At 48.5% G+C, this 12,544-nt stretch overlaps 1 protein-coding gene across 1 annotated transcript; it reads left to right on the top strand.

The window, feature by feature from the left end:
• Nucleotides 1–11,317: 11,317 nt before the first annotated feature.
• On the top strand, nucleotides 11,318–12,253 carry LOC123351134 (olfactory receptor 51G2-like). Its single transcript, XM_044990335.1, has one exon. It carries the CDS (start codon nucleotides 11,318–11,320, stop codon nucleotides 12,251–12,253), a length of 936 nt encoding a protein of 311 aa, XP_044846270.1.
• Nucleotides 12,254–12,544: the final 291 nt, after the last annotated feature.

The raw sequence follows: 12,544 nt of genomic DNA, 5'->3' as shown, positions 1-12,544 counted from the left end.
CCGTGCTGCTGGGAAACGTGCATGAAATAGTGGATGGCTTTGCAGAGATGGGTTTCCCTAACTGTGGCGGTGCAATTCATGGCACACAAATTCCAATTTTAGCACCAGACCACCTTGCATCAGAGTACATCAATAGGAAGGGATACTTCTCCATGGCGGGAGGGAGTTTTGGGGTCATGCTCTGGGAGGAAGTTTGGGTGAGGGGTGCGGGCTCTGGGCTGGGATAGGGGCCTGGGGTGTGGGAGGGAGTGTAGGGATCGGGCTCTGGGAGGAGTTTAGGTGTGGGGTGTGGACTCTGGGCTGGCTAGGGGGTTTGGGTGTGGGAGGGGGTGCGGGGGTCGGGATCTGGGAGGCGGTTTGGGTGCGGGCTGCGGGCTCTGGGCTGAGCCAGGGGGTTGGGGTGTGGGAGGGGGTGTGGGGCTCAGGATCTGGGAGGCGGTTTGGGTGCGGGGTGTGGGCTCTGGGTTGAGCCAGGGGGTTGGAGTGTGGGAGGGGGTGTGGGGCTCAGGATCTGGGAGGCGGTTTGGATGCGGGGTGCGGGCTCTGGGTTGAGCCAGGGGGTTGGGGTGTGGGAGGGGGTTTTGGGGTCAGGAACTGGGAGGAAGGTTGGGTGCGGGGTACGGGCTCTGGGCTGAGCCAGGGGTTTGGGGTGTGGTGGGGTCGCGGGGGTCAGGATCTGGGAGGAAGGTTGGGTGTGGGGTGCAGGCTCTGGGCTGAGCCACGGCATTGGGGCACAGGAGGGGGTCACAGGGTGGCACTTCCCTAGGGTGATGCAGCTCCCAGAGGACTGGCATTCACACCCCTCTGGCAGCGGCAGGTGAAGGCAGCGCATAGTGACACCCCCCCCAGGGGATGCAGGGACATGCCGGCCGCTTCTGGCAGCGGGGTGGAGCAAGGGAGGCAGGGTGGACAGGGAGCCGCCTAGCCCTGGCCTGCTGTGCTGCTGCTGGAACGTCTGTGTGTGCCCCTGGAGGGGAGGGGCAGCGGGTCTCTGGGGCAGGGGCAGCGCACAGAGCTGCCTCCCACCCTGCGCCAGGGGTGCGCAGAGACCTGTCAGCAGTCTGCCGCTTATGGGTGTGGCATGGGGCCAACAGCCACAGCGTGCAAGCAGGCTGCCTGCCTGAGCCCCACTAAGCTGCTGGCCAGGACTCGGGGGCAGGTTGTCTGATGAGAGTTCTCCTGCATTTTTTGGGCCCCCCTGTGGTTGGGGGCTCCGTGCCACCAGATGGTTTGTTTAATGGTAAATCCACTCCTGGTCATCACTGTTCATATGGTTCCAATTAGTCACATGGCTACCTCGGGGGGAGGCTGACGGGTAACGATGATGCTGTCAGAGCTGTGATCTTGCTGAAATAAAATAAAATAGAATAATAGCTGGCTGTATTTTAAAGAATCCTTACTGAAGTTGAAGGAAAAAACCATCCCGACGTGTAGGAAGAATAGTAAATATGGCAGGCGACCAGTTTGGCTTAACAGTGAAATCCTTGCTGATCTTAAACGCAAAAAAGAAGCTTACAAGAAGTGGAAAATTGGACAAATGACCAGGGAGGAGTATAAAAATATTGGTTAGGCATGCAGGAGTGAAATCAGGAAGGCCAAATCACACTTGGAGTTGCAGCTAGCAAGAGATGTTAAGAGTAACAAGAAGGGTTTCTTCAGGTATGTTAGCAACAAGAAGAAAGTCAAGGAAAGTGTGGGCCCCTTACTGAATGAGGGAGGCAACCTAGTGACAGAGGATGTGGAAAAAACTAATGTACTCAATTATTTTTTTGCCTCTGTCTTCACAAACAAGGTCAGCTCCCAGACTGCTGCACTGGGCAGCACAGTATGGAGAGAAGGTGACCAGCCCTCTGTGGAGAAAGAAGTGGTTCAGGGCTATTTAGAAAAACTGGAGGAGCACAAGTCCATGGGGCCGGATGCGCTGCATCCGAGGGTGCTAAAGCAGTTGGGGGATGTGATTGCAGAGCCATTGGCCATTATCTTTGAAAACTCATAGCGAATGGGGGAGGTCCCGGATGACTGTAAAAAGGCTAATATAGGGCCTATCTTTAAAAAAGGGAAGAAGGAGGATCCAGGGAACTACAGGCCAGTCAGCCTCACCTCAGTCCCTGGAAAAATCATGGAGCAGGTCCTCAAGGAATCAATTCTGAAGCACTTAGAGGAGAGGAAAGTGATCAGGAACAGTCAGCATGGATTCACCAAGGGCAAGTCATGCCTGACTAACCTAATTGCCTCTTATGAGGAGATAACTGGGTCTGTGGATGAGGGGAAAGCAGTGGATGTGTTATTCCTTGAATTTAGCAAAGATTTTGATACGGTCTCCCACAGTATTCTTGCCAGCAAGTTAAAGAAGTATGGGCTGGACGTTTGGACTAGAAGGTGGATAGAAAGCTGGCTAGATGGTCGGGCTCAATGGGTAGTGATCAATGGCTCCATGTCTAGTTGGCAGCAGGTTTCAAGTGGAGTGCCCCAAGGGTTGGTCCTGGGGCTGGTTTTCTTCAATATCTTCATTAATGATCTGGAGGATGGCATGGGCTGGACTCTTATCAAGTTTGCAGATGACACTAAACTTGGAGGAGTGGTTGATATGCTGGAGGGTAGGGATAGGATACAGAGGGATCTAGATAAATTAGAGGACTGGGCCAAAAGAAACCTGATGAGGTTCCACAAGGACAAGTGCAGAGTCCTGCACTTAGGACGGAAGAATCCCATTCACTGTTACAGACTAGAGACCGAATGGCTAGGAAGCAGTTCTGCAGAAAAGGACCTAGGGGTTACAGTGGACGAGAAGCTGGATATGAGTCAACAGTGTGCCCTTGTTGCCAAGAAGGCTAATGACATTTTGGGCTGTATAAATAGGGGCATTGCCAGCAGATTGAGGGATGTGATCATTCCCCTCTATTCGACATTGGTGAGGCCTCATCTGGAGTACTGTATCCAGTTTTAGGCCCCACACTACAAGAAGGATGTGGAAAAATTGGAGAGTCCAGCAGAGGGCAAGAAAAATGATTAGGGGGCTGGAGCACATGACTTATGAGGAGAGGCTGAGGGAACTGGGATTGTTTAGTCTGCAGAAGAGAAGAATGATGGGGGATTTGATAGCTGCTTTCAACTACCTGAAAGGAGGTTCCAAAGAGGACGGATCTAGACTGTTCTCAGTGGTACCCGATGACAGAACAAGGAGTAATGGTCTCAATTTGCAGTGGGGAAAGTTTAGGTGGGATATTAGAAAAACTTTTTCACTCAGAGAGTGGTGAAACACTGGAATGGGTTACCTAGGGAGGTGGCGGAATCGCCTTCCTTAGAGGTTTTTAAGGTCAGGCTTGACAAAGCCCTGGGTGGGATGATTTAGTTGGGAATTGGTCCTGCTTTGAGCAGGGGGTTGGACTAGATGACCTCCTGAGGTCCCTTCCAACCCTGATATTCTATGATTGTATGATTCTATGAATAATATAGGACCTGATTTCTCCCCAGCTGTCCCCTTTGCTGGATTACCAACCCAGAGTGCAGGGCAGGGAAGGGAGATTCCACAAGGCTCCGTACAGGGAAATTTCCCTTGGATTGTTCCGGGGTGGGGGGGTTCCCTTCCCTTCTCCCTGAAGAATGAAAAGAGGGACCCAGCATCCAGGAATCCACAAAGTTATGCACAGATCTCAGTGATCCACTGGTAGCTAGGCTCACCCACCCACAATCTTTGTGCCTCCACAACTGCTCTAGGATCCTCTCCAGCTCCCTGCTAGCACAGGCTCATCAGAGATGTGCTACCAGGGCCTGTCACAGCAGCCACTGCCTGCAGGATCTGCTGAAGGGGCCTTGTACAGGATGGAGGGGGCTGCACAGAGATGGGAAGGTTGGTTAGAGTAGCTGATGGGCACAATACCCCAGCCATAGTCGGGAGGTTTTGACCTTTCCATATCCAGAGTGAAGCCATAAGCTCAGTTGGTGTTACCTTCACTTATGTTACGAGGAAGAGGTAGATGAAAACCTCCAATTTCTCTTGGGAATCCAGGCAGCTGCAGCTGGGCAGCATCATGGCAACTGAGCGTACAGAGAAAAGTGATCCATTTTCTATGAAAACTCACCCTGAATAAATGGGTGAAAAGGGAACATTTCAGTTTGAGCCTCTGTTATTTACGGTGTCTGTTTTCCAGCCCAGCTGTACCTCAAAGCATGAGCCTCTGTCCCTCGTGCTATAGGACCACACCCATGGGTGGCAGCACTCCCACACTGGGCAGCCCTTTAGGGAGACCATATTTCCTAAGGAGAAAACGGGAGACACCCAGCTGCTCGCCAGAGGCCCCCTACCACCCCCCAAACAAGGCTGTTGCTCATGACTGGAACCCGGCCTCCCTGCCTCCAGCTCTGCCTCACCCCACGGAAGCTTCCTCTGCTCACCACTTCCCCACGTTTTTGACAGGAAGGGGCATTTGTCCTGTTAGCACTTACAAAGTCAGCAAGAGCATATGGTACAAAAGCCTCCTTTCAAAAAAATGTCAGGTCAGCTGGGACAGGAGTTAAATAAGGGACTGTGCCAGCTAAAATGGGACCAATGGGTACCCTACCACACACTCAAATGTGAAATTGCAGAACTACTAGCTGTGGCTTGTAACTTATCACTTAGCTTATGTACCAAAAGACTGGAGGATAGCTAATGGATATTAACCAGGATGGGCAGCGATGGTGTCCCTAGCCTCTTTTTGCCAGAAGCTGGGAATTGGGTGACAGGGGATGGATCACTTGATGATTCCCTGTTCTGTTCATTCCCTCTGGGGCACCTGGCATTGACCTAGGGTGACCAGACAGCAAATTTGAAAAATCGGGATGGGGGTGGGGGGTAATAGGAGCCAAAAAATGACCCAAAAATCGGGACTGTCCCTATAAAATCGGGACATCTGGTCACCCTACATTGACCACTGTCAGAAGGCAGGATAGTGGGATAGATTGACCTTTTGTCTGACCCATTATGGCCATTCTTATGTTCTTATGACGTCTGCTAGGGTAACAGAAGGAGTCCCTGGAAAAGTCTTGTCTGCTGCAGTCCATCCATCAGAGAAACAATTTAAGAACATAAGAGTGCCTATATTGATTCAGACCAATGGTCCATCAAGTCCAGTATCCTGTCTTCTGATAGTGGCCAGTGCAGATGCTTCAGGGGGAATGAACAAAACAGGGCAATTATCGAGTGATCCATCCTCCATCATCTGCTCCCAGCTTCTGGGAGTCAGAAGTTTAGAGACACTCTGAGCATGGGGCTGAATCCCTGACCATCTTGGCTACTAGCTGTTGTCAGATGCTCCCGGTGTGGTGCTCTGTTCTAGTCAATGTTGATATCAATCGGCTGCGTGCATGTGTTCCCTCTGTGTGCTGTCCCAGCTCTGCGCAGATAGCTGACCCAGCAGACCCCGAGAGAACCCCCAATGACCACAGACTCTAGTAAGGTAGGAAGACACTCAGGCCAGGTTTATTGTCGAAGAGAAACACAGTCTCCAGCTCCCTGGCATAGATGTCCAAGGTGCTGCTAAAGTGCTTTTAGCTAGTACTTATGTGCTCCCTGACAATGGACCGGCTCGGTCAGTGGTGGGACTTTCCACTGCCCCCTAGGCCAGGCAAAGACACCGCCCCAGGGGTGCATTCTTATACACAGATACAAACAAGTTACACATCACTCCTGACTTATTGAGGTGCAACCCCTCTACGTAGCAAGGTACACCCCCTCTACATAGTAAGGTGCCACCTTTCACCTTGTACGTGTTGATTCGAACAAAACAACTCTCTCCATCGTATTACCCTTTTGGCCCTGTCATTGGGATGGGTCAGCCTGTTCCTTGTTATCTGTGTGGAGTGTACAAGTATGCGAATGTTCTGATATCTGGTGTCCAGTACCTTTTAGGTATGTCTCTGTTTGCAGCATCAGCCCTTTCCTTGCCAGCTTCTGTGAGCAGGACCTGCCTCTGGCTGACAGCTTCACTTTGCTTTATGTTAGCAAAGTCTTGACCATTACTTTAGTTCAGGCCTTAGGCCTGATACTGGGCCTCTGATACCAAGGTTTATATCTCAGGGCCTCCGTTTATTACATTAGCTACCGATGGACCTATCCTCCATGAACTTACCTAGTTGTTTTTTGGATCAGTTATACTTTTGTGTGAGGAAATATTTCCTTCTGTTTGTTTTAAACCTGCTGCACATTAACTTCAAGGGTGACCCTGGTTGTTGTGTTATGTGAAGGGGTAGATAACACTTCCTGATTCACTTTCCTCACACCACTCATAATTTTATAGATCTCTATCATAACCCCCCTCAGTCATCTCTTTTCAAAGCTGAGACGTCACAGTCTTTTTAATCTCTCCTCATATGGAAGCTGTTCCATACCCCTAAACCTATTTGTCGCCTTTCTCTATTCTTTTCCAATTCTAATATCTAATTTTTGAGATGGGGCAACCAGAACTACACAAAGTATTCAAGATGTGGGTGTACCATGGATTTATGTAAATGCAATATGATATTCTCTGTCTTATTATCTATCCAGGAGGACATCACTATTTACCTCTCTCTCTTCTGAACACTGACTATTTATTCCTACCCTTTGCCTCCCATCTTTTAACTAGTTACTGATTATAAAATTATAGAAGATTAGGTTGGAAGAAACCTCAGGACGTCATCCAGTCCAAGCCCCTGCTCAAACCAGAACCAAGCCCAACTAAATCATCCCAGCGATGAGAGGACCTTACTTCTTCCCCCATGACCGCCTTCTTTTCTTAAGAGCCTTTGGTGATGGATCTTGTCAAAGACTGCCTGAAAGTCCAAGTACACTATATGCCCTGGATCACCCATACCCACATTTCTCTTGACACACTCAAAGAATTCTAATAGATTGGTGAGGTATGATTTTCCTTTGAAAAGCTGTGTTGATTCTTCCCCAACAAAGTGTGTTCATCTTTGTGTCTGATCATTCTGTTCTTTACTATAGTTTCAACCAATTTGCCTGGTACTGAAGTTAGGCTTACTGGCCTGTATTCCCAGGATCGCCCCTGCAGTCTTTTTAAAAAATCAGCATCACAGCTAGTCATCTGGTACAGAGGCTGATTTAAACCATAGGTTACATCCACACTTAGTAGTTCTGCAATTTCATATTTGAGTTCCCTCAGAACTCCTGGGTGAATCCCATCTGGTCCTGGTGACTTATTACTGTTTAATTGATCAGTTTGTTCCAAAACCTCCCATACAGGCACCTCAGTCTGAGACAGTTCCTCTGATTTCCTCTGGTGTGGGATTCTCCCTCACATCCTATGCAGTGAAGACCAATGCAAAAAATTTACTTAACCTCTCTGCAGCAGCCTCACCTCCCTTGAGTGCTCCTTTAGTACCTCAGTCATCCAGTGGCCGTATTCATTGTGTGGCAGGATTCCTGCTTCTGATGTACTTTAAAAAAAATTGCCACAGCCCCCAAAAATAATGAGAATTGTTTACAAATAATGAGATTTAAAAACATACTAATACGAATTGGTTTTCATTTGCCTTTGGTGTCTGAGCCTTTCAGGTGCACCTGCTTCAGATTTCCTAGCTTTTCTGCAACGCACTTTTTCAAATGAACTTTTTTTTAAGAAAACTGAAAACGGAGGTTCCTGTGCAGTCTCTTGATTCCAGAAGTTGGGGCTTTAAAATGACAGGAAATAATGCAAGACTCCCAAGAAAATCTCCAAAGGTGGCGCTGGTGGGCATATTGCAGGCGGAGCACCAACAAACAGAGGAACTGAGATTGAGTAGACATTTCTGGTCACACAATCCATCAGTGGCAGAGACGTTGTTTCCTTCTGTACTGTGCTACAGAGCCTCCCCTTGTAAGGAACAAGGTTACACCACAGCCAGCCAGACATGACCGTGACGGGTTCGCAGAGTTACTGGGTACCTGAGGCACAGCTCAGAGGGTCTTTCTTCCTGTTCAGGCATGAGACACGCTCACACCAGGTAGGCAAGGCCATGCACATTCCGCATGGAAATGGGTGTGACCCAGTCCCAGCTCCAAGTGCCTGCTGCTGCTCTCTATTGGGCACAAACAGCTGCCTCCCCCACATCCAGCTACCCCCAGACTTGGTGATGATGGATATTTGGATGCAGGCTGGGAGGTCTATCCAGCGCTACAGCAGCTCTCATTGCTCATGGAGTGGGTGTGGGGCTCAGGATCAGCCCGAGGGGCATCGCAGCAGGGCTCTGTTGGGCCAGGCAATGCTCTCCAGATCCATCACTCTGAAGCCACGTCCTGATTCCTCCTCTTACTGCCAAGCTGCAGGAGGGGCCCAGAACTCCCTCGTCAAAGGGGGCTGTGCTAATGACAGGCCTCATCACCAAGGGGTGTTGGGAAGGGTTCAGGTTCTCCACCCCGTGCCCCAAATTGTCCTTATGAGGCACACAGAGCTGAAATTTCTCTACAGTACTTAGCTCTGAGCCCAATCATTATAGTGTCTGAGCGCCTCGCGGTCTGTAACCCCCTGTGCCAATAAAAATACCTCACTTTATTTTCATTTACTTCCTATTACTTATAATATAGGAGGAGGAGGAAGAAAAACAGAATGAAAAATGGGAGGGGGAGATAAGAGAGAATGTTCTTTTCCTTGGCTGGGTCCCAACAGGGGAAACCCCAAAATAAAGCCACGCATGGGGCCACACTAACTCTAAATCTGCCACTGGTTACAACAAGCCCAGATTCCTGGAATAGAGTCTGCAGCAGGGCTGGTGCTGCCGTCCAGTTATGTACCTTCACCGCGCATCCCCTGTGATTTGGCCTCCTGCAGTTTGCCATAGGCTGTGACGGGGGTTAAAGCTGGTGCACACAAAGCCAAGCAGCTGAGGCTCCCTGATGGCCAAGTGGCCCCCAAGGGAATGTGCAGACATGCTTCATAAAGACAGTTGCCTCCCTATCTGAACAGATGCTGCCTGCTGCCCGTGTAACCTCTCCGATGACTCCTTGTCCTTTAGGGTGAAAAACCTCCGGTGTCAGTGGCTCCCCTTCTAGCAGGAATTGGGTATGTTGGCAGGTTTCACTGTCTTTAAAATGTGAAGTGAAGGGGAAATGCTGCGAGCTGTTTCCATTTGCAGATGTTCTGTGCAGCGGTAGAGGGCTCTCAGCTGGGCTGTTGGGCAGGTGGGAGGGCAGCACTAGGTAGCTTGGGAACCCCACCCCTATATCTACCCATGCTCCATGGTGGGCTGTTCAAGCTACACAGAAATCTGACATTCAAAGCGAGCTGAGAGTATGAAAATCCTGATGCCCTGCATCAGGGTTTCTCAATCAGTCCTATTTGTAAAGGTGCCTTGTGCTCTTGGCTCAATCCTACCAGGGGCTGAGTGAGAGGAGACCCCACAGAATATCAGTGACTAGTTCCCAAATCACCTCAGGTTTATTTGCTCCTGGAAATTTGATCAGCAAATGCATTTTCAAGGTTTTATTGTCTGGCTCGATTGTGAACGCAGGAATTCAGAGCCGTGGTAAGACGTCCGATCGGGCGTATGTCTGTTTCCTGACTGGCCGAGGACTCTAGAATCTCTGCCCTTTAGAGACCCCTCAAAGTTACAGGGCTACCGGCATCTCTGTCCTCTCTCTGGTTTCCCAGTGCCATTTACTCCCTGGCTCAATTGTGAATTCAGGAATTCAGAGCTGCAGATACACCGGATATAGTCTGCAGACTGACAGAGCAGAACCTACGGAGAACCAGTCAGCTATTAACCCAGGGACAGAGGAGCTCCTAGACTTTTGTTTCCTGAGAAGCGACTGAATGAGGGCTGAGACCGCTGCAATCTTTTCAGTTTTTGAGGAAACCAAGATGACAGATGTTACATTTTAAGGCCCACTCTATCCTGAGAAATCATCTCTGAAAGTAGATCAGAGGGGTAAGAATGGGTTGACTTGTGTGTACTAAATTACAGATGTGTAAATGTTATGTCAAAGCTTCTCATTGTAATACAAATATTACAACTCAAACTTTCAAGATATGCCTGTATATTGAAAGCCAGCAGCAGAGTTGTTGGAATCTCTACAGGAAGGAGCAGGGGTAACTTTACTGCTTAATGGCTTTTGCTTTAGAAAGTATTTCAGACGTGCTCCACATACTGCGTGCAATGGGTTTGTGCTATTAACTCTTTGTTCAGTGAACAGTTGTGTGATACTGTCTCCTGGTAACCAACCAGAAGTTGGTTCTAACACTTACATTCAAGGTCATGTACACAATCCCTCTGCAATACCTCTCTAAGCCTCTGTTTCAGTAGTATAGAGCTGAGGTGCAGGAAAGAGGAGTGTTATAGTGGTTGTATGAAATTTACACACATCACCTCTTACACGAGCATGGAAGAAGTAACTTGGACACTCAACTGGATATAAAGGGAAACCTAGTGTTTGCACTAGTCATACCGTGAGGATGAAGAGAAGCCGGTAGGATGATCAAACTCTCTGGATTCAGACAACACTATTCAGGCAAAGCACTTCAGCTTCTCTTGGAGGGATTCTTGGGGCTCAGATTGTATCACTGGGAGTATTTGGTAAAGGAAAGTCAATAGAACTCAGTTCTGATCAAATTTACACATTTAAATGTGCAATGATGTAGTTGAAGTCACCATTATTGAATTAAGAACCTGGCCCTAAGAATTTATCCCATGTACCTTAAGAAACAGTGGCATAATTTGGACTCTCGGTAGGTGAGAAAATAATATATAATGAGGCAATGAAAGACGTTTATAAATAGCTTCTATGCAGGGCAGATAAATATAAAGACCATTTTCACCATGCACTTGCCATGTATTTACATACATGTCATGATACAATGGGCCACAATCAGAAGTTAAGAGCCAGAAAGGGTGTCTGTGTGCAGGTCACAATTGTAAAATCACACTGTGCTCAAGTAGGCTGCGGAACTCAAAGCCACAAGATATCAATGGGGACAAGAGCTTAGAACCTTTCAAAGAGTGACTGGATGTGTATATGGATAACCAGAAAATCCAATTCCAGTATTGAGGATTGTTTCTAAAAGTCTTGGAAGGGCCCACAGCCTTCCTGATTTACACCACAAAATATGTCGTACTAGTGGGTGTTGAGGGAAACTTTTCCTGGGAGCAGGTTATCTCATAGCTGCTTATTGCAGGGCTTCTTCCACCTTCTATCAGTGGTGTAAATCCAAGACTATGTTTTTACTGATCTTCCTTGAGCTCCTGGGAGTCTCTAGTATTGCACAGAGAGCAGAATGATGTCTCGTTATATATAATCTAGTCACCTGTTCTTTTTCCTTTCAGGAAGGAAAGTCCAAAACTCCTGGAATCTGCCCAATACATTATGTCAGCTGTGAATGACACCAAACTCAAATCTGCAATGTTCCTTCTCACCGGGATACCTGGGCAGGAAGACGTCCATCTCTGGATCTCTGTCCCCTTCTGCTTCATTTATGTTTTTTCAGTATTGGGAAATTCAGTCATTCTGTTCATTATAAAAACAGATCCAAGCCTTCATGAGCCCATGTACATTTTCCTGTCCATGTTGGCCGTCACAGACCTTGGCTTATCGATATCCACCATCCCGACAATATTGGGCATGTATCTGTTTAACTCTAGGGAGATCAGCCTCGATGCCTGTTTTGCCCAGCTGTTCTTCATCCACTCATTTGCATTCACTGAATCCTCCATACTCTTGTTGATGGCATTTGACCGCTTTGTGGCGATCTCTAACCCACTGAGATATGCTTCCATCTTAACCCTGCCGAGAGTATCTAAGATGGGACTGGTGTGTGTGGTAAGAGGGGTGGCCGTATCATTCCCATTCCCCTTTCTCCTGAAACGGTTCCAATACTGTCGAGTCAACGTCCTCTCCCATTCCTACTGCCTGCACCAGGATGTCATGAATTTGGCTTGTTCAGACATCACAGTCAACTACATCTATGGCTTGTTTCTTACAATCTTCACGGTGGGATTGGATTCACTGCTCATCTTCCTCTCTTATGTGATGATCCTCAAAACTGTGCTGAGTGTTGCATCACACACACAGTGCCTCAGGGCCCTGAACACCTGCGTCTCCCATCTCTGCGCCGTCCTGCTCTTCTACACGCCAGATATCGGCTTGGGTTTGATACACAGATTGGGGAAGGGCTCTTCTCCCTTACTACAGATTGTCCTGGGATACATCTACCTGCTTATCCCACCCCTGATGAACCCAATCGTGTACACTGTGAAAAGCAAACACCTTCGTGCGAGGATAATCAGAGTGTTTGTCAAGTGAAATGTCATTACTGGCTCCAAAGCTGCTAAACTGGGAGATGAAAAACACCGGCCACCTGTTCCTTGATGGACTCTTACATCTGAGCAACATGAGCTACTGAGCTCCACTCTGTAGAGAGAGGTTCAGACAGGGTTTAAGGCCCGGAGCATCGGGATAGAGGCTGGTGAGGCAGGACAGCTCACTGGGGGATGGAGACCAAGGCAGTCAGCAGCATTTACAAAGGGCTTTTCTACACTACCAAGTTTTGTCGATGTATGTAACTGATTCCATTTAACCAATTCCAGCTCTCGT

The sequence above is a fragment of the Mauremys mutica genome, chromosome 1 (assembly GCF_020497125.1).
Source record: "Mauremys mutica isolate MM-2020 ecotype Southern chromosome 1, ASM2049712v1, whole genome shotgun sequence".
Lineage (NCBI taxonomy): Eukaryota > Metazoa > Chordata > Testudines > Geoemydidae > Mauremys > Mauremys mutica.
Note: the sequence above shows the minus strand (reverse complement) of the source record. Positions and strands in the feature narration are given on the sequence as shown.